This window comes from Sturnus vulgaris, chromosome 5 (assembly GCF_052056855.1).
Source record: "Sturnus vulgaris isolate bStuVul1 chromosome 5, bStuVul1.hap1, whole genome shotgun sequence".
NCBI lineage: Eukaryota > Metazoa > Chordata > Aves > Passeriformes > Sturnidae > Sturnus > Sturnus vulgaris.
In genome coordinates this window covers 3104672-3127286 of record NC_142247.1, presented here as the reverse complement: position 1 = coordinate 3127286, position 22615 = coordinate 3104672, and the positions used below count along the sequence as shown (strand labels likewise).

The window sequence follows — 22615 nt, the reverse complement described above, 5'->3', positions numbered from 1 at the left end:
AAAAACATATGCAAGAGCTTAGAATTTTGTAGCATATCAGAGAACCTACTGATCTAATGTCTTTTAAGTTGTAGAGTATCAAATTATTAGGAAGTTCACGTAACCAGTTATATCAAAGTGTGAAAGGTGATGCCTCCCTGACCCTGTCTGCTGCTGGTGTTTTATGTCCTGAAACACAAGACTTGCTGGGTCTTGAAAATTACTTGCTGTAATACACGTGAAAGATTGTGTTCTCTGGAAACTGAGAACTTTCTTTTATTCACATTCCTTTGTTTCCTTTTTATGACTTTGGGTGTTGGTTTAACTTCTTTAGGCCGGTGACGTATCAGGAGTATCGGGAGCGCACGCAGGAGGCAGCTGCTCATGCCAGTGGATGGAACAAGGTACCAGAGCAGTGACTTGCACTTGGATATGTCTCATGTCTCCTTGATGTCCATATTGTTTGTACTAGGTACAGTTGTGCTTCACAGAGGGCCAAAAATAGAAAGAACTTGATTTACTAAATTAATATGAAATAAGTTGCGTTCTCAGAGTGGTAGATATGAAAGAACTTGATTTACTAAATTAGTATGAAATAAGTTGCATTCTCAGAGTGGTAGATGTGCACAGAGTGGGTAGTTTTGTTGCCCTGTTACATTCCTGTTGCACTTTCTCACACTCTTTCTGGTAAACAATTGCTTTGCTTTCCTCTTTGGAGGAAGAGAGCATTGATTGACATTGTGATGAACCAGTGGAGTCAAGAGATCTCATCATCACTGTCCAATCCATGCTCATTGTTAGATTGCCATAAATAGTCATGTAATGAAAATAAAGTCTCTTTTCCTGCTCAACTTCCTTGGAGTCAGGTGTGAGTCTTTCTCTCTCTCTCTGTGTGGTAGCAGCACAGCGTCACACAGTTTTATTAATTTTAATTTATATTTTAATTTAGCTAGAAGTTACTGAATGGAAGTGTTCAGTCAGCCTTCCTTTAGTTTGGTAAAATGAAAAGTTACACATGTTGCTTGACTTATTTTTTAAATTCCTAAGAGAGGTTAATTCCTACAGCAGTTTTGGAATGAAATCTGAGATAGTTTTTTCATAGTACTTCTCTGTTCTTTCCCTGCTCCAATGTCAGGTTTAAAATATATGTAGAAAAGAGAACAGGGTGAAAATACAAATTGACAGTATCTTCACGATATTTAAATTGTTCAGAAAACGTAGGGATGGTGTTCCTACCTGGTTTCAAGAGTAGTTATCTCAAATGATAGGAATCTTCTTTTTTAAACAAAATGCTAATCTGTAAATGAATTATCTTCAAATACTTTTAATGTAGAATGAGTAGATTACTCTTCCCAAATTCGTCTTTCATTAATCATTCAAATTCATCACTTTGATCATTCTCTGATGGTTTCAGTGGGCATCAGAAGAAGAATAAAAGAATGAAATAACTACTTGCAGATTTAATATGAATTTGAGTCTTAAAATGTAGACTTAAAATAGCACAAGAAATCTTTTTCCCCTTTACATTTTTTTTTCTGGAAGACTTTTCCCTGACTAGATTTCCCTGCTTACTTCAGAAACTGTTCATCTAACCAAGGGTGTGGACACTTGTAAAGCAGTTTAATAGACATTGCATGACAAGTTACTGCCCGTGGCTCCAGCAATTATCATTGCTTTATGTGTGTGCTCTTTCAATTTGTCATCCTGTGATTCACAGCATTTTGGTTTAAACAACCATGAAATCTGATTATCAAGAAGGTGGCTTAAGCTAGCACATTGCACTTTTCAGCTGCTGAAAGCTAAAACCAAACATAAAAGCAGTCACTGTGGCTCAGCTGGCAAGGGAGGAGCTGCGTGGGGCTTCTCAGGTCAGCGTGCTTTGGGTCCCCAGCTCCTGAAGATGCAGCCCTGGGTGGATGAATGGGCTGCATTTGGGGGTTTAGGATCATTGCTGCTGCATTCCTGCTGCCCCTGGGGCTTGTGGGTTTCAGTTCCCATCAGCTTGTGGTGGACAGCATCATCCAGAACATTTTTGTCATCAGCTCTGCTTGCTCGTAGCATTTGTTGCTATAAAACATATAATCCAAGAGCAAACCAGAGTGGAAATTTTGTACCCCAGCACAGCATCTGTTTGTATTGTTTTTCTGGTTGTTTGGAGCTCCAGGAATGCCCAGCAGTTCCTTCAATAATCCTTGTTTTCAGAAGGTGGAATGCATTTGTGGTGGTTTCATTTCCTTTTAATTTCCTTTATCATCTTAATCAGAATTGTGTTTTAGAAGAAATCTAGATACCTTTCCTGCCATCTCAGCTCAGCTTAATTTTTGCTCTAAGAAGCTGTTAGAAAAACATGTTGATGTTGAATTCTATAAAGGAAAAGGATCATCATCTTTTATTTGAAATAAGGCTCTCATTTAAAAAAAAACAAATTCCAAACCACCTCAGACAGAGCAAACTAAATTTCTATAGTAAAATGAACATAATAAAAAACTTTGAAATACTGCACTGCTGAGTTTTTATGCTTTTTGCTTAAAACGAAATATTATGCACATATATCCAAAATGCATAATCCCTCTGTTGTGCATCATCTGACAGGATAACAGATACTGTTATTGGGAGCCAGTTGAACTGGTGAGTAGGGTAGCAGTCATCTTAGTGTCCCATTCTTACTGATTAATGGGGGCAAAGAGTAGTACAGCAAAAATAGAAGAAATAGTCATGCAAAGAATTAGATTAATTTTAGGTTGGAGTAGTCAAAAGGCACACAGAACAGCAGTAATTTTGGATATACCTTCCTCAAAAAAATAGAGCTTCCTCGAAGCCACTGAACTTTATTTGGGTTTTTTTTGGTGTGCATTTAAATTTGTAATATTGTACATGGGATTGCAATAGTGCAGTGGACACAAGTGTTTCATTTACACAATCAGCTGAATTCTGATAGTAAAGTGGGTTTTGTAATGATTCCCTAGAAGTTTTCTCCTGCCAACTATTTTCTGTGTGTGTTTTTCTTCAGTCAAAATATAAATAGCCTGTAGCATTCCTTCCCAGGCATTCTGGTGGAGGGAGTTGCAGTTGCTTTGAATTGCAAAGGCTGTATTTTTACTTTGTTCTAGTTAAATCTCACCACCATTCACACAGCTGCTTCACTGTACAGAATGGTGTTGTTGACTTTGATGGAAGTACTGTGAGGTAATTTCTTTCAAAAATTTAGGGACAGTCTTGTGCAAACCTTCTCCTGTTCCTGCTGGTCTCAGAGGCAGGGGTGTCAGTAATTTCAGCAGGAAGGGGAAGCTGGGTGGTGTTTGTTGGTCTGTGTGAGTTTGAGTTTGGTCCCTCACTCTGAGGCCTGAGTCTTGCTGAATTTGGGGGGAATGGGTGGATTAGACAGCGAGTTGGCAAAGGAAGAAGACAACAATAATGTTCTCTATGCCAATTTGAGCTCCCTTCATGTCCCAAACAGCTTTTCCTTGCCTTTGTTTCTCTTGCCTTCCGCTTCCAGTAAATGTCAAATATTCTGAGATCTCAGTGCTCATGCTGCTGTAGAGTTATGTGGGTGTGCCCAACGCCTCTGAGAGATGCCTAGCCTTGACAGCCTGGGGGTTTTTTTGATCCAAAAAGATTGAAGATTCTTTTTGACACCTCATCTTGACCTGCTCCTTATAGCTGTGCACTGTGATCTTGCATCTCTTCTGCCTCTGAGTTGAGATTAATGGCAAGAAACACATTCAAACTTGTGTCACAGTGACATCCCTAGTGAAGTGCTAACAGTTCCCACTGTTAACTGTTCATCACAGAACGACAGTACTATAACCTGTCTGCCACTGTCTTGGGCTCCTTTGTGAATCAGCTGGGGCATCTTAAATTTACCAGATTATGGACATTTTTTAGGCCCTGTCTAGTTTTAAGTAGTCAATCTCAGTGTGATGCCACCATGAATTTAGTACAAATCTCAATTTCAGCTTACTTTGCCTATTCATCCTCCTCTAGCTTTGCACCCTAAGGTGTGATTTCTAGTAATAGTAATGCAGATGTTTACAGAAAAGAAAACCAGGCTGATGGGGAAGAGACTGGAAAAGGAAGGAGGCATTAAGAGTTGAGTATGAGCAGTAGTAGAGCTTTCATCTCCCTTGTGCAGCTGGGAAACAGCATTCCAGTCTGCACAGTGAATAGATGTGCCTTGCAGTTGCCTCAGTTAAAATGCAGTAAAACAAATATTTTTCTCTTGTGTCATAATGCTTTTTCAGATGCTAATGACTTCATTCCATACCAGTTTCCCGACCTTGGCGAGCTGCTGCACATAAACATTGCCCAGAGGGCCACTTGCATGCTCGAGGAGAATAAATTTAGAGTTTAAAAGTTCGACTGCATGTTGCTTAGGTAAACAAAAACAAAATTTCAGAAGCAAGTTTCTAGAACCATATAATGTGAAGGAGGTGGTTTCACGGAGTCTTGCATCTTCCAGAGCAATTTAGGTTGAGGCTGAGCATTCACTTAAAAGGTTTCTAAAGAGGAAAGGGAGTAGGAAATAAGGGAGGAAGATCTCTCTGTTAAATTTGGCATCAGAGGGAGTGTTTGATATGGAAAGGGCTTTGCTTGTCATTTTAAACATATTTGTAATGTTATGCTGCTGGGTGGAGGTGTTTGTTTCTGTCCTGCCTCAAAGCCAAGTGTGAACTTCTAAAGAGACTGTCTAGTGCAGAATTCCTATTCAAGAATGTGTATGAGTTTGCTGTTTGCATTTGGATGTACATCCCTTCAAGCTGTTTATGATGTTGCATCTTTCCAGTTCTGAGGTAGCAAGTTCTGGACCTGTTCTGCTTCTCTACCTGAACCCTGTGTTGGAAAAAAAAGTGGGGCTTAAGAAAACACTGCAGTGGTATTCTGTGAAATTCTCAAGTTAGACTGTGGGTTTTTGCTCAGCAGATGAAGTGCTTCTTTTTTAGTGCATTTTATTGTGTTTGCGTTGTGTATTCTCAGAAATGAAGTGTACAGTCCCCGGTGTGTTTGGACTTGAAGATTCAGACCTTTTCTGTGGACACATGAATTCTCTTCTAACTGCACAGTAGTATTAATAATGCTTTCTGTATTTATTCTCAACTTTTGTTTTTTGAAGGTCTTGGTGCCCCTGGTTCTGTTACAACAATTTCTGATGGAGCTGACCAGACGGGGCCAGGAGCCACTGAGTGCCCTTGTGAACTTCGGGGTGACATATCTAGAAGATTATTCTGCAGATTTTATCATTCAACAAGGAGGATGGGTAAGAAGACCTCATTTCTAAGTGTGATCCTAGTAGGAGTGAAAGCTAAGAGGGGTTGTTAGAAGTAAGCAGATGCAAGAAGGAATGACTCGGATAAAGAAATAAAAAAATAAAAAAATCAGGAGTTCAGGACCAGAAAGGGATCTTGGGCAGTCATCTGTTTCTCTTCTGTGCCCCAAGGCAGAACTGACTTTCAGCCATTCATTTCTGATGTTGATATTAAAGACCTGTGTGATTGGACTCCACCATTTCCCCAGGCAGTCTGTTCTGGTTCTTTGCACGTCTGGTTTGTTGGATTGCTGTTGAAATTGAAGAGGTCCTTAGGTGTCAGATAACAATTAATTTTCATATAGTGTGTGTTAAGGTGGTAATTTATTGCAGTATGGTGAGCTTTGTGCTTCCCTGTTAATATATATGGAGCACTGCATTTGGAAGCAGACACCCATAACAAGAGGTGATACCTTTTTGGCTCCTCTTTTTAATGGTGTCTTCATCCTCTGGTGACTGTAGGGAAAGGTATTTGGGTTTTTTCCTCCTCTTAAATTTCAGAGAGTTTCTTATCAGGTAAGAGAAGATAATTAGGGAGCACTTCATACAGAAATGTCAATAGGTACTAATTTATTTTTATAATAAGTGATAAGATAGCTAATGCATATTAGAGTTTATAGCTGTATAGGAACATGCACAGAATAAGCAATCAGGATTTCTTTGTGCTGCATTTTTCCTTGTAGAAATCTTTAATTCATGGTAACCAGTGTTCCTGAGTCATGGCATGCTGAGAAAGTTTCATTTAGAAATACTTCAGAAAGGCAGCTCACAGCTGATGAGCTGGGTCTTGAAGGCAGGGCCTAAGATTACTGGGTTTGGGAAGAGTGCCAGATTTGAGTGGAATTAATCTGGGATTTGTGAAATGGCTCCAGCAAACTGATTTATTCTACAAAGAAAAGCTGTTCAGGAAAACCCAGTGATAAAAAAAGTACTTGTAGAAAAAAATCCTCATTCAGAAGCTTCTTGCATTTCAAGAGTTTACCTGAGGGTTATTTTTGAAGAATAGCTTGTTCCAGAATTTCTGCACATTTGCACCTTCTTTACTTATTCACTTCCCAGCAGTTGTGGAGAGCAGTTCTCAAGGCCTTTGGGAGGGGTTGTTTGTCTTTAATGGACAGAAGCACTCACAGTATGCAGCCAAATGACCTTAGGTCGTTTGATAAATGCACTCATATCTCAAAGTATTTTCATCGCAGGGCAGGCCCTTACTTGCAGCTTTTAGACAGATCGATGTTAGTACTTTTTTTGCTTTTTTGCCTTGTTTTTTGACCTCTAAAAGGGCTGTGCTGTGTTCTTCAGTCCCTTTTTGAGGCACTTCATAGAGCACAGAGCTTCTGAAAACAAGCACGACCTGGGAGGGAGGGGGCTGAGCTTTGTGCTTGGGTGGCTGTGCATGGATGTACAGATCTGGGTGCTGGTGTCCTGCAGGCTCCCAGTGTGTCTGTGCTCATCCAGCCAGGCAGAAAATCAGACTGACACAGGCAGTGCAGCAAACAAGCCAGAGCTATTTTTGAAACAGCACAAGAGGCGAGGAAAGAGACAAGGTGATGAAAATCCTTTCCAGATGAATTAATGTAGCTGCACTAACCTTTGTGAGTTGCTCTGGGGATGGGCTTGGGGACCCACTGGGCCTTTGGCTTTTTGTAGAGGAAGGAGAATATATGGTTATATTGCATTTTCCCCTCCCTGTAAGGAAAAGGAATAGGTTCATTTTCACCCCGTGGATTGTTCCTGAGTTTGTTCTGAGTGTATGGGATGGCAGTGCTGGGAGCAGGGCATGGGGCCAGGATGGGAGAGGTTGTGCTCTGAGAAGGGCCAGGAAGAGCGTTTCAGGCTGGTAGCCACAGGGAAGTGTTGGAGTGTTTGCATTTTTTAAGATAAGCATCTGCTACAGGGGCTCTGTGTGCCGGATCAAGTTGTCAGTAATAATTTGCTGGAGCCATAAGGGCAGTGTGTAAACCTGGGAGTCTCCAGTGACTCATGTTGCTGTGACTGTAAGAGCTTCAATTTTTGTGTTATTTTGGAGCTGTATGAAGTTAGGTCTTTCCTGCAGCTGCTAAGAGCTTCCTTAAAAGTGAGATGCAAGAATAGCCTGTCTGGTTTTCTGTGGACCTGGAGCAGAGGAGAGCTTCACAGGAGTCAGCCTTTCAGGGGCAGACCTGAAAAACTCTGTGGTGTCTCTGGTGCTGTCTCATCCCTTGGCACCATGTAATTTGGGATCTTCCTCAATTTTTGGATTGAAGTCAACCTTTGCCAGGAGGGGAGTAGCCAGTCAAAGGTAAGGGGTCAGCTGAGCCCTTCCTGTGCTTCACTGCAGATCTGTGGAGTCAGAATTGCACAGAGCTGTGTCATCCATTTGCTGCATCATCCTGTGCAGCCATGATGTGGCTGGAAAAGCTGCCAGGGTTCTGCATGTGTGCAACACTTGAGGTTCTCTTGGGAGCTCAGGAGGCTTGTGAGTCCAGGAAAGCATCTGACTGAGGATGGTACACAGCTAACTAGAAGCAAAATTTCCAGCTCAAGGGAATAAAGGTTTACAGATTGGGTAGCTGTGCAGCAGATTACAAGAAATTGGCATGGCTTGTGGAAAATGAGAAATTTGATATACTGGAGGATGAGAAGTTGCCTTTTGATTTTTCCATGCCGGTCCCACAGAGATATGGTGTGAGATGATGTGTTGAAACAATGAGTGTTCCCCCCCATACTCCTTTCAGGCACTAAAATTGTAATTCAGCTAACTTTTGATCGCAGCATGGGACTGAGAAGTACTGGTGGTTGGAGAGGGAATGGCTGGCACATTTGTACGTTTCCTCTTTCACTAATTGCTCTGATAGGTTTGGCTGCAGCTCTAAACAAAATTTACCTGTTTTCCTGTTTAAGTTTTAGTATGACCTCTCTTTTGGAGGAAAAGGCGTGCTGGGCATTCCAGGTTGTCTTAAACAGACATGTGAGGACACACATTTCTTCCTCCTGACTAGTGGGTCTGCTGATCCTACTAAGACCTTTTTCATTTATCTTCTTGAGCCATTGCAAATCAATACCCAGCTGGATTTACAAGCAGCTTTGTTCTTTTCTTTCCCAGTAACAGTGTTAGGGGCTCGGAAAACATGCACGCAGTGTGTACAGGCTCTCCCCACCCCTTTCCTCTTCTCTCCACCCCTTTCCTCCTCTCCCCTCCCTTCTCTCCTCCTACCTCCCCTGCCTTTTTGCTCCCTCTGACTTCTCCAGGGCTGGATGCTGCTGCATCAGAAGCAATTCTTGGTCTCCTGGAAAAGTGCACAGTAAGGCCAGTCAGTTGGTAAGGATTTTTTTCCGTCTTCCTTTCCCACCCCTTCCCAAATATTTATTTCTTCTCAAGCTCTGCAGGTCCTGTTTTCTATGGTTAGATTTCATCTTCGTAGAAATATCTCAGAATATCTATTAGGAGAAAAGAGTGTAAGTTTTCTTGGAAGCTAGCTGCCTTTTTTTTCTCTCAGGTTCCCATTCCTGTTACCCACTCTGCTTTCCCCTTGTTTGAACCTGTTTATCAGAGTGCAGTTAATAACCTTTCTTCTCAGCACAAGCCTGGGAATTGTATTTTGACCCGTGGCAGAAATATCTCTGCCTTCCCAGGGGTCTTGTCTCATTGAGTTCAGACCTGGATTTGCATTTAACTAGTTAACTGCCCATTTGGAAGGGAATAAAAGTAAATTTGCTTGAAATCTACATAGTGTTTACAGTTTCCTATCTCAGCCTTAGAGGAGCTGTTTTCTCTGTGTCTCCAGTGTTTTGTCGTGGGCTTTGCAGCTGCTTTAGTTGTTTTCTTTGCTGCTGGTGATTGAATAATACACATATTAGAGAGTGTTAACAACCTGGAGGAGAAAGAGAGTAAAGAGCCAGTTGTTATCCTAGGGAGGTGAGTTAGTCAGTTTGTGCTTCCAGAGATGAAAATCTCCTCCTGCAGCAGTCCAGGTGTCTGCCCTGGGAATGACAATGCAGAAATAGAGACGTGCTCTGCTGGATGGGAGACAGAAGTAAATTTAATGTGGCAGAGATGCAAGAAAGGGCAGCCTAATTAGAGGAGTCCTAGAAAGGAGTTTTCCTTTCAAAATAATTATGCTTTATGCTTATATCATGGAATACTGCAGCAAAGTGTCCACCTTTATTTATATGTAACTTCTTTGGTACAGTAATAGATTCTTTTCATTTTTAGGCACTGTGGCTGAAGAAGGGCATTAAATAGGGAAGGAGCAACTAGATCTCCTTTCTCTTTTCCCTTCCAACAACTTCAGATCTAAAGAAGTGGTCTAGAAATAACTGAATTTACCTCATTTTAAACCCATAAGACTGAAACCTAAAGGGTGTTGCTTTGGTGCTGACTTTCTGCAGGTTGTAGAGGTCATGTTGGAAGGCAGGGGTGGTAGAGGATGATTTCTGCAGGCTGTTGTAGCCAAAATATTCCTTGAAGGGAATGAGAGCAGTGGCTGCAATATCAGAGTGCTTTGATGTGGTTCACTCGACCTTTTTTTCTTTTTTTTCTTAATAAAAAGTACAGTCCTATTTGTAAGAACTCTGCTCTCTTTTCTTTGGCTCCACCTATCTTGACAGTTTTAAAGGGATGAACAGAGAGGTACAGTAAGTGCCTGGGGGCTCTTTGGGAATTCTTTATATTTTAGAATGTTTTGTTCTGGATCTGAGCGTTGTCAGCAGCTCCTTTGTAATCTGTTTCTCTGAAGGATCAGCCAGGTGATGCTGTGTGGTCTGACTTCACGAGGGTCTGTAAAGGTTTGGTATAAAGGGCTGGGCACAGAGACAGGGAGCAGATGGAGCTGCAGCCTGGGCACACCCAGCTGGGAGTGAAGCCATTCCTGGGCACAGGCACCCCTGCTCCAGACACAGCTGCTCCTCTGCCACAGCTACAGGTCATGCAATGAGCACATTCCCAGCTCCAGGGAGGTTTGTTGTTGTGGGAAGTTAGCTTATTTCCCTGTGGGAGATGTCTTAGGATCCCTGGCAGTTCGTCACTCCTTGCCTCTTGTTTTTCAGACAACAGATTTTAAGCACAAATGCATTTGATGGGTTCCTGGTGCTCATTGCTGTGACACTGTTGGTGTGGGGAAGGTGGCCATAGAAGCACAGAATATCCCAGTTGGAAGGGAGCAATCATCCCTGGGTCCAAGCCCTGAGCCACACCATGTGCCTGAGAGCATTGTCCAAACACTTCTTGAACTTCATTTCTCTCTGGGATAGGTTCTGTTACAAGGTAGTCTCAGTGCCCTTACCTAAGAAACTTTCTTGCTGAGTTGAGTGTTGGAAAATTTTATTATAGCCAAGATTGCTCTCCTGGGACACTGTGTTCTTCCAGCATTTCCTCTTGAACCTCAGGATACTCTTTTTCTCAGGGATTTTATAGGGCTCTGTTTAGTTTCATGTTGAGGAGTTGAAGCTCAGGGAACATGGAGATTTTTTTTCCCCTGGTGGCACTCTCTGACCTGTACAGGATTTTTTCCTGTGTTTGACAAAATCAGGATCTGGGGTATACAGGTGGCTGTATATTTTTCAGGTGGGCTTTTTTATACCTTCAGGAATGAGTTTTGTGTGAGTTGCCTATCCACATCAGTCCTTGTTTCTACTTTAAGAACTGAAGCAGAGAGACCAGTTGAGGTTTTAAGAACACTTCAAACCAAACCCTGGGAGAAGCTTCAACAGCAGTTAGACACAGCTGTTTTGCATTTTCCTGGGCTTTGGAGTTTACAAGGCAGGACATTCAAAGTCTGCTCTAAGATGCAGCAAACTCTCTATTGGACACCTTAATGGGGATCTCTTCTGTTCTAATCTCATCTCCATTACAGATGCAATGTGTGCTACTACTCCTACTGTTTTTTGTAGAGAAAAGAGTCACTTTTATCTGAGACATTCAGAATTTTGATTTGACTATCTCTTGGCACCAGAAGCAGCTTTGCATAAATCATGCTGAAATTTTGTTACTATTTGTTACATACTATTTTGTTAAATAAGAATTTTTTTTTCTTTATGTGTAGTTAAAAGTTTAGCAAATATATACTATAGGTAATTATTCTGTTTGTTTCTATACACTTAATAATATATATATTGGAAAACTATGAAAGATACAGAAAACATAATAAACATAATATAGACAACTTAAGAGTCAGTTTCTATGTTTTGGGGGAGGCTTTGTTATGTTTGCTGTCTTTAAATCCTAATTGAAAGTTAACAGGTGTTTCTAAATAACAGTTCTGCACTATATTATTGTGGGAGCTTTCAGACTTTTTTTACATTTTGTTGCCATCTTGCTGTTGTCCAGTGTAGCTCACCCTGTAGCATACTGGCTGTAGCCTCTCCCGATGCCACATTTGTTAAGGTGCTTCCTGTCACTTGCAGAAGCATCGTGGGACATTCCTGGGTCAAACCCCATAGGCTGAGGACAGTGATTGATTTCAGATTTCAGTAGCTGATCTTTTCCCCAAGACTGCCTCATGGCATGTGGCCGTTCTTGCTGTGTTCTAGCCCAGCAGGGAAATGTGCAGTTCCCTGTCTCCTCATAAGTTGTGCCAGCTCTTCCCTCGGGTGGCAGTGGTTGGGATCAGGAGTGGCAGGAAGCTGCAGTGAGGAAGGAACTTCTCTTAAGTATGCTGGGTGAGGAAAAGCACTCCCAAGTTTGCAAGTTTCCAACTGCAAATATGAAAAAGAGCAATTCTGATGTTTCTGGTTTGAAGCAGTATACTGTCTATTTACAATAAACAAAACAGATAAAGAAATGCTTACATACATTCCTTACTTACTGTTAAATCTAAAGTGTAGGGCTTATATAAGGCCTCCTCAGGTTATTAAAAATCCTTCCACATGTCCCATCCTGTCCTGAAATAATCTGCCTGCTGGAGCTTTGCTTCTGGGTCACATCTGTAGATGAATCAAGAGAATTGTCCTAAATGTCATTTAGTTTTTATTGCATCTGCTTTAAAATGAAAAAAAAACCAAAAAACCACCGAAGTGCAAACCTCAACTGAACCGGCACAAAATCCCAGCTTTATCCGCTTGACTTTATGTATTAAATCTTAATTCAGCTCAAGAAATATTAATCACGTATCCTAAATAATGCCCATTACTGTCTGGATTTTCAATTAAAGCTTCATAAGCTTTTAACGAAAAAGTGCTGGAATTACCCAGTGCCAGTGTGTCAGCTCTGCCCCACCTCCCCAGCCTGGGCAATCTGTCTCTGCAAGCCTGGGGACTTGTGTCCCTGAGAAGTGACACGGAAGGGAAACTGTCTGTGAGGACAGAAAGGAATCAGCCAGGCTGCACAAGGCTGTGATTTATGGGAGCCAGCAGCTGATAGCTCTTTTGAGGTCAGCACAGTTGGTGTGAGAAAAGGAACAATAAAACTCTTGAGCCCCTCTGGCCCTCCTCCCTCCTGCTGAGGGCAGGCTGCGTGTGCAGTGTTGGCACACGTATTAATGAGGTATTTGAAATGAGGAGGATGGCCCATGTTCCTTGTACAGCCACCCCTTCATTTCCTTCCCCTCTCCAGAGCACTTTGTCCTGCATGTTACCCTCTGGGTGTGCCCATACCTCGCCTATATTTTGTGAGAAGCAAATCTCCAATGAAAGTACATATTTAGAATTATCAGGATGGTTTTAATTTCAGGGCAGTCTGTGTACCCTGACTGACTACAGGTGGCTCCATCCTCCTCTCTGTGGGTTGCTGAGTCATGGCTCAAAGCCCCTTGGCTTTCACCAGTGCACGGTTTGTGACTTCAGGGGAATTCAGGCCATCTCAGTGTAGCCCTTGTTGGTGATTTTTTTTGCTACAGTCACCAGAGCTCACAAATCCTCAGCAGCATAGTGTGTTTTTGGAATATTTTTTTAAGTGAGTCACAGCAGCATGTGTGCACTTCCATTGGAATGTTAAGAGCAGAGCTGTTATCAGTGGTGTGTGTCCCTGTCCTTTCTTCTAATGTCACACCACAGGTCTAGTGTATTGTGATGTGGTGTGGACAGGAAATAAATTCACCCTGATCTGTGGAAGTGGAGAGCTGAATAGTACAGAGGTTTGTGAGACTGCAGGTTTTACCCCTAATTATTTTGTTGTTTAATTGCTGTTTTTTTGAGTCTGTGTCAGCTGTGGAAATAAAAAATTGACTTTGATCATAGGTGTCTGTTAGTGGCTGATATTCCAGTGATAGTATTACTCATTTTTATTACATTCTGAATTAAGATGTTGTGGTGATCCTCAAATGGTTAGTGAAGAGCTTAATTGCTTTTAACCCTTTCCCTGAGGAACTCTTTGCATTGTTTCACTTTAGTTCCTGAACATCTTACCAAGCTGGATGATGTTTCCCACATCTGAGCAAATTAAAGGCATTTATGAAGAGAAGTTCCTTTCTAAGTGATCTGTAATGTTCCTTTGCCCATGTCCAAATATCTTCCAAAATTCCATGGGCCGAGGGTTAAAAGCATCTCTGCAAAATAAAAAGTGTGGAGTTTTTTAGCTGGGATGAGTTCCTGACACAGGGCACTGTGTGGATCCATAAGAAGTTGTGAAACAGCCAAGGAGGTATCTTGGAATGGGAAACTAGGTGGGAATTAAACCCCAAATTCACAGCTGTTGGGAAGGGTTTAAAAAAGGGACAAGTGCCCAGAGTGCTTTGGGAGAGCTATTGTGGGTGGAAGGGAGCAGGGAGAAAGAGAATGAATGGAATTTTTTTGTTATGATGGACTATAGAGGAAAGTTTGGAATTTGCACAGAAGGGGCTCCCAGCACTACAGTACTTGATAGAATGTTCAAATCATTCTTGTTACAAACAAGAAAGTTACTGAAGCTTTGTTAATTATTTCACAGGCTTCTATTATATGGCATAGAAAACTTTGGAGTTCCACTCTGTCCCCATCTCTTTGTCCTCTTTGCACAGCTGGAATGGAGTTAATTTTCTTCCTAGCTGGTACAGAGCTGTGGTTTGGATTTAGAATGAGAGTGACGTTGATAACACACTGATGTTTTAGTTGCTGCTAAGCAGTGCTACCCCTGAATCAGGGACTTTTCAGTGTCTCATGCTCTGCCAGTGAGGAGAGGCTGGGAGGGAGCATGGCCAGGGCAGCTGACCCCAGATAGGATATTCCAGATATCCAAAGGAATATTCTAGACCATGGAACATCAAGCCCTGTCCATGAACTGGGGCTGATCAAAGGGAATCAGTATTGTACACTTGCAGTTTCTCCAGCTGAAACCCATTGTCAAATTTTTAGGAAGCCTACAGATTTTTCCTAGCTAAATAAAAGCAAGCAAATCTTCTCAACTATCTCTGGGTGTCTGTGCTTGGTTGTTTGTTTCAACTTCAGTTGTGTAGCCAAAGTTATGATGGCAGTCTTCATAAGTGAGCTTGTTTAAGAATAGCTAAAATTGTAGTAGAATACTAGAATTGCTGTAGATTCCAGCTTGTTGGTACAAAGTAGACATACAGGCTTCACATAGCACTGGAAATGGGATCAAATTAATGTAAGAGGAACACTCTTAGATGGAAATGGACAAGCCACAGAGAGCACTTGCACAGAAAGGAGTGGGGAGTGGTGTTCAGCTGGGATCGTGTACTTGTGTTTGCTTTCTTTTTCTTTGTTCCGTTGCAGTTTGTTTTCAGACTTTAATATCTTGTCAGGTTAATAATGACCACATGGTCATTATTAATCTGACAAGATACTAAAGTGGTTTTTTAGTAGGTTTTTTTATCACGTGTTTTGGTGATATCATGGTGATAAACTAATGTCAGGGAAAGGGGGAGCTGCTAGCAAAGCTCATGTAAGGGGTCCCATTCTCTGGACATGGCAGCTGAACCAGCTGGGTTCTATAATCTCTACTGAAATGTAGGTCAGGCAGCTACTGTTCCTGTAGAGGCCCTCTCATATTTCTTCCAGCTCACCAAATTTCCAGTGTGCTGTTCTGCTCTGTCCCGTGCAGGGGAGGCACCGCTGAAGGCATCACTCACATGTTGTATCCTCTTTTTTGTCCGTAGGGAACAGTTTTCACTTTGGAATCCGAGGAGGAAGAGTATCCTGGGCTCATTGCAGAGGACAGCAATGACATCTACATCCTGACCAGTGACAACTCAGGGCAGGTGAGCCCCCCGGAGTCCCCCACCGTGACCACGTCGTGGCAGTCAGAGAGCCTGCCCGTGTCCCTGTCAGCGAGCCAGAGCTGGCACACGGAGAGCCTGCCAGTCTCCCTGGGACCTGAGTCCTGGCAGCAGGTGGCTATGGATCCTGAAGAAGTCAAAAGCCTGGACAGCAACGGAGGGGGTGAAGAGAGGAGTGAGAACAACTCTTCCAACTCTGACATTGTTCACGTGGAGAAGGAAGAGATCCCAGAGGGGATTGAGGAAGCGGCGGTGCCGGCCGGCGCTGCAGAGACCACGCAGGCAGCGTTTCCAGAAACCTCTGCTTCTTTACAGGAAATAAAACCTCCTGAAATTGCTGCTGCTGAAAAAGCACATCCCTCCACACTTCTGCATACAAAACAGGAGGAAAAGGGAAAAGCAGCTGAAGAGCTTGTTGAACCTGCAATCCCCGTGTTAAGTAAACCTGTCCCAAAGTTAGCCCCATCGGAAGAAAAGGCTGCACCAGAACCTGAGAAAATACTGCTTCCAGGGGAAAAAAAAGTGGGGAAAGAGGGCCATTTGGAAGAAATAGAAGAGAAACCCTCAGCTGCAGAGGAGAAGCCTATCCTATTGCCAGAAGGGAAATCTATACTGCTGTATGGTGGGGCTGCTGCAGTTGCTATATTGGCTGTGGCAGTCGGAGTAGCGCTGGCGCTTAGGAAAAAGTAACAGAGCTCTCTTGAGGAGGAGGGGGGAGAGAAGAGAGCACATCCAATTTTTTAGTTGTGTTACCTAAAGGTTGAGCTGCCTGCTGTTTAATTGGACATTTGAGTAACTCAGTGGTGATGAGGTGAGGTTGTTCAATAAGCCTCCAGCTACGGACAATCATGTTTTTAGCAGAATCGGGGCGGGAATTGGTTTTTCGTGATTAAAGTATGGGGGTATTTTTAAAAAAAAACAAAAAAAATCTGCAAATTTAAGAACTTAAAGTGCAGGTGCTGAAGAAAGGGGTGCTCATACTCTAGGAACTGGAACAGAGAATCCCCAGGGGAAGGGGAGAGCCAGCTGCTCCCTGGAGATTTTGGCTTCTCAGATTGACCGCTATTGCAGCTGTGCTGTCTTGTCACTTCCCGTTGCACCCCTGAGCCCCTCCTAACAAACATTAGCCAACCTGAGTCCTGTAGCAAGAGGCTGGTGTCCCTTTTGTCTCAGCTTCCTCTCAGGTACAGCACTGCTCCTCATAACCTTCCAGGTTCCTCCTAAGCCCCAGTGGGACAGTGCTTATTCTTACCTCTTGGCTCACAGTCTTTTGGCCCCTAACGTTTACTGGAGCCCCATCCTGTGAAGATGCTGCCTCTCTATAGCTGTATTATCTCTGAGCATCCTGGTGTTCCTGGGGCAGAGGTGCTGCCCAGGAGGATGGGAGGGACACTGCTGTTTGCTGGTTTGAGAATCCATTTGCTCTGCTCCTGCCCCAGCCCACTTTACTGCAAACCCTTCAGTTACCAGAGGTACGAAATTCATGCTGGACACGGTGCCATTGGGGTCAGTACTCTGATATCTGGGGTGTATTCAGCAAAAATACAGCAAAAATACAGCAAAACCGTGTGGAAGCAAGGCCAGTGCCTCAAGTGCAATTGAGACATTAAACGCTCTGCTGTCCTGTGTCACGCTGCAGTCTGCATTGTCTTTCCCAAGTTAAGCACAGAGTTATTTAGTCCTAACTTGGTCTTGCCTGTGACAGAATCCCAGATATATAAAGCAATGGATTCTAGTAACTGAGCAAAAGAGCATTAAACATCTCTATCTGCTTGTTCCTGACCTGGCCCAGAGTGGTGTTCAGTGCAATTCCTTCTGCAACTGTGAATCTGTAATTAGCTAAACTTACAGCTTCACAAATGATGAGCAATTTACTTGGGCAAAAAAAGGAAATCCCCCTTCTTGCAGTCACAACACTTCATGTGTGTGTGTGTGTGGAGAGAAGCCTTTCAAGTATTGCTCTGTCCTTAGTGGGATCCAGCTGCAAGCGTTCCTCTTTCAGCACATGTTTGTGTGTCTGTCCTTGTCCGTACTGCAGCTCTGTAGGCAGCACCTTGGGCTTCCCAGGCACAGCTGTGGATGCATCTCTGAGGGTTGGTGCTGGCACTGTGGCTTAGACCAGATGGAGGAAGGTGAAAGGGAACTCGTGATAATGTAAAAATTAAAATGTGAGCTTGTGGGACTCTTCGCAAAGCACAAAGACAAGGTACTTTTATTTCTAAAAAACCATATCAAGAGTACATCTCCTGATGAGCCTGTTTCTTAAAGGATCTCAGAATGAAGAGATCTTAGCATATTCTCTATTTTAGGATATTCTTGCTGCATTTTCCTATCCCAGGATGCTGGAAAGTTAGTCAGAATGTGTCAGATTCTGAGGAATTATTTTTGTGTAAGCTTTTGTGAAATGGGTTTTCTAGAAAACTTACTGGATTTTGAACTGTGTGTGTGAAGTTGAATATTAAGAGGAAGGGTTGTGTATATCCTGTTGCTGTGGACTGAACTTGGAAGCTCTGGACTGTACTGTTGATCATTGATTACTCTTCTTCCATGTACAAAACATAGCAGGTTGGCCTTACCAGAAAAAAAACCCGAATCTTTTTATCACATTGCAAAATGGAATTTACTTTTTTTTTGCCATTTCCTGGTGCTCTGCAGGTACTCGTTGCTGTGCTGTGTCCCCAGAAGGGGTCGCTGGGACCTCCTCATGCCAGGGACTCTGTGGTGTCTGCCTTCCCACCACAGCAGTTCCCTCTCCTGGCCCCTTGCAGGAGCTTCCCCCACGTGGAGAGGTCTCTTTATGCTCCATTTGTCACGGACGTGCAGGAACAGTTTTGCTTCGTTTCACATGTGTTTATCAGGGAGTGGTACAGCCTCTGAGGTGGCAGGGCAGCTTTATTGCTTGGTCAGTCAGGGCAGGGCTGCTTTGCTCATGGCTTTGGGTTCTTCTCTGGGCACATTCTCTGTTGAAGAGAACTGTTCTTAACCTGCATCCCCTCCTTACTGAAGACAATGAACCTGCTTTTGGTACAGCCCCACCTCTAGCCACACACCAGGTTACTCTGAAGCAAAGATGGATTCTGTGGACACTGATGGGAGGAGGGTGGAGGCAGGGCTGCTGTTACTTCATCTTCTCTGTGGATGGGGTTGTTTCAGTAGTAGTGTGGAGATGGGTAGAGACAGGAATAAATCCAGGCTGGCAAGGGAAGCTTCCATGCACAGCAGTGAGAAGGTGGCAGCAGTAGTAAGGAAAAGAAATGACTGTTAGGCATTTTCCTGGTCAGGCAGAAGCCTTGAGTATCTGGTGTGTGTTTTGCTACATCTCATGGAGCATCAGTTGCACTGGATGTTTTGGTTGCTTGATCCTTTCTTTATCATGTTCTTCTCCTTCTGGGGTCTTTTAGATTTGGCAAGTCAGCGAGAATTTGAACTGACCATGTGTTCAGAAAATTTCCTGTGTGATTCTCTTTCCTCTGGGAACACTCCACTAGTTAAAAAGGTCAGCTGTGGGGTTGAGTTCTGCAGAGTTTGGAGTCCTGTGGTCAGAGCTGGGATCACCAAAGGGTGGATAAGCTCAGATGGGAATGTTCCTACAGACCTGAGTGAGAGGCTGCTCTGTGAAGAGGTATGAATTAGAAAATGGAAGTTTTCTTCCCCCCTATCTTCAAGTATATTAATCTTAAACTGCAGGGTCCAATCACCCTGAAAGGTGTGATGCAACCTCTCTTTATGGATCTCTCGTAGCTGGCAGAGGGAAGGCAGGAGCTATAGACTTGCAAAAGGGCATATATAGAATCACTTTCACTTGTGTTGCTCATCCCCTTCCCAGAAGTGCCTCAATATCTGTCCTCGAGTGGCCTGTACTTTAACAAAATATTTACCTTAGACCCATTCTTCACTTTATCCTTAGCATACCCTAAAGCTGAGATGCTAAAGCAGCAGAAGACTGGATCTGTAAAAATAATTGGGAAATACTAAAGGAACTGCTATGGGCAGCATGCTCAATAAGGAGCTGTCTAGGGAAAGGCTTTCAGGATAAGGTGCAACTTAAATTCAGCTGTGCTTAATTCTAAGCACTGCTTAGTTGGGCATTGTGGCTGGGAGCTGAGCAAGGACTTTGTTCAGCTGGCAGTACAGGAACAAGAGGCTGAGAGCAAAGACAGAATTCCTGTGTTTCCCAAAAGCCCAAAGTGCAGATGCAGAGCCAGGTCCCAGCCGTGGTGCAGCTCTTGTGTCCTGGGTGGAGCCTGGTGGGCTCCTGTCTCCTGAGTCCCTTGAGCTTCTTCAGAAGATGCAGGCTGAGGGGCAGGTCAGGACTACAGGAATTCATCCCTGCTGTTTGTGAGGGCTTCATTTTTCACTCTCAGGCAGCTGCAGCTCAAGGGCCAGGTGGAAGCTGCAGTTCTGAGTGCTCCTACACAGGACAAGTTTTGCTGCCAGAATCCCATTTCCTTCCTTCCCCCATAGTGTTGATCACAGCTAGGCTAAAATTTTGGACTGAATTTTGAAACTAATCAATGCTTTCTAATGGTCACAAATGAAAAGTTTAATTAGTACTAAACAAGCAAGCTGCTGAAATTTGGTCTTCTTTCATCATAATTATTGTAGTAAATAAAATAATCTGAGGCTATAGACCTTCTCTATATTTAATGTCAGTTAAAGAGGTATGCCACTACTGGCAAAGCCCTAGTAAGGTAGATCTTACTGTTCTGGCAAAAAACTAGAAATGCTTCTGGCACCACAGTTGCTTATTCCGAGCAACTAAACCAGAGCAAGTTCCTGTTACAGAGTTTCAGAGTGTAATTACTACAATCTTCTGCTGTGAAATGGAGGAGTGGGGTGGAGAGGTGCACATGACTGTCCCGGGTGTCATGTCTTCAGGCATCAGAAAGCCCAGGGCTTCAGTACAATGTCATACTCTGGGCTCTGTTTGTGTCTGTTCATGTTGGAGCACAATGGGAGAAAGTGTTTCCCAGTGAAAAATTCCTGTTTAGTATCTTTAGTGATGATCTGGATGAGGGGATCGAGTTGAACATTAGCAAATTTGTAGATGAGACCAAGTTGGGTGCAAGTGTTGGTCTGCTGGAGGGTAGGAGGGCTCTGGGAGGCACCTGGACAGGCAGGATTGGAAACTGAGTCCAGTTCAACAAGACCAAGTGCCTGGTCCTACACTTAGGCCACAACAACCCCCTGGAGCATTACTGCAGGCTGGGGACAGAGTGGCTGGACAGTGGCAAGGCAGAAAGGGACCTGGGGCTGTGACTGGCAGCAGCTGAACATGAGCCAGCAGTGTGCCCAGGTGGCCAAGAAGGCTCCTGGCCTGGAGCAGGAATGGTGTGACCAGCAGAGCAGGGCAGTGATTGTCCCCCTGTACTTGGCACCTCGAGTCCTGTGTCCAGTCCTGGGCCCCTCAGTTCAGGAGAGATGTTGAGATGCTGGAGCAAGTCCAGAGAAGGGCAGCAAGGCTGGTGAGGGGTCTGGAGCACAAATCCTACAAGGAGCAGCTGAGGGAGCTGGGAGTGTTCAGCCTGGAGAGGAGGAGGCTCAGGGGAGAGCTCATCACTCTGAAAAGGAAGGGGCAGCCAGGTGGGGTCAGGCTCTTCTCCCAGGTAACAGCAACAGGACAGGATGGCACAGCCTTGAACTGTGCCAGGGGAGGCTGAGTTTGGACATTAGGAAGAAGTTCTTCACAGAAAGGTGACTGGACATTGGAATGGGCTGCCCAGGGAGCTGGGAGTCACCATCCCTGGAGCTGATTGAACAGGCTGGATGTGACACTCAGTGCCATGCTCTGGCTGGCAAGGTGATGGTTGGTCTTTTCCAAACCTGGTGCTTTTAGGAAACAGGGAGGGGTGAGACACAATATCTGCTCTACCTAGTGAGGGAAGAAGCTGTGCATGATTTCAGTTTCGCTTGGATTGCTTCATTTCAGCATGAGGAAAGTTGCAGGAACAGTATTACTTTGACTTCATGCATGTACCTATGCTTAAGAGTGCAAGCTCTGTATTGCCATAACAAAAAATAAAGGAGGGGAAGGTGTTTATAAAATTTAAGCCAGCAGTGCTTGACTCAGGTAGAGCAAGGTCTCAGGCCCAGAGGGAGCAGGGACTGCAGGACCAGGTCTAGGCAACAGAACTCAGTTTGTGTCTGATACAGTGAAGGCACCTGGCCAGGACTTGGCTGGGGAATGAGGCAGTAGTGTTAAGTCCAGGGGAACCACAACATATCATTCAGCTCCACCTCCTTAGGTTAAATAACTTCATCAATTTTTTTTCTACTTAGAGCTGACCTTCTCTCAGTCTCTTGGGTAGGCTGACTTGCTTCCTCCGAACTAGGGGTCTGTGATCATGCTGTACAAGTGGGGAAGCTCCTGTTGGCTTCCAGTGGAAGCTGCTTTTGATCTCCCTGCAGTATCTGCAGGGCAGGCAAGCAAGAGACACTATTGATGTGGACACAACTAACTGCAGAGGATGCATCTTACTGCTATATCTTTAGGGGCTTTGTCCTCAGTTTTAACTTGCAGGAAAAGCTTTTATTCAAGTGTAAACCTAAAAACCCACTCAGACCAAAAGAATGCCACTTGATTTGTTAAGTAGCAAAGACTAATGGGATTGACTCTGAAGCTGCAGGTTAGGGGATCTCTTTTGCTAGGCTTCTGCTGGGTGTAAGCAAGTAGCGACAGACTTGCAGGGATTTTGGATTCTGTTCTCAAGAGGCCTCCCTGGGGGAAGATACCCTGACTGCTCCTCAGGTCATCCATCATCCCAGGAACTCATCACACTGTTCCTTCCAATATGCAAGTGCAGCCCTCTTGGGGAAAACTGTCTAAAGCTTCTTGTGCCATTTGGTTAATAAAAGTGTTTCCACCTTGACAAGAAAGTTCCTTCCAGCTTCATTGTTCAATATTCAGTTCAAGTGAAGGGGTATATACATTTTTTCCCTCTGCTAATGGGACACTGCTGTAAGACCATGCCCCCAGGTTGCACTTTAATAAATGGTACAGTTTCCAAAAACCATGTGTGGACTACTTCTGTGCTTCTCCTCTCCCCATTTTAGTGCAGGCACCAGAAGATGTGGTTTTACTTACAGGAAACTTGTTTATGCAAGGCACAAGGACAGGACCAGAGTGTCTCTGCCAGCTGCATCATAAGCCATGGTGAATTAGAAGAATGCCATGAGTACTTGCACAAAAAATTGTCAGGTAGAAACAAAG

The 22615-nt window shown here is 43.8% G+C and overlaps 1 protein-coding gene across 1 annotated transcript in view; it reads left to right on the top strand.

The window, feature by feature from the left end:
• The window catches only part of BCL2L13 (BCL2 like 13), a 38347-nt gene extending 15932 nt beyond the window's left edge, over positions 1 to 22415 (top strand). Inside the window, exons 5-7 of the mRNA XM_088164579.1 lie at positions 314 to 383; positions 5090 to 5233; positions 15286 to 22415. Of these exons, the coding sequence (XP_088020705.1) occupies positions 314 to 383; positions 5090 to 5233; positions 15286 to 16095 (1024 nt within the window). The 3' untranslated portion in view covers positions 16096 to 22415. The remainder of the gene's footprint in view (positions 1 to 313; positions 384 to 5089; positions 5234 to 15285) is intronic.
• The last annotated feature ends 200 nt before the right edge of the window (positions 22416 to 22615 follow it).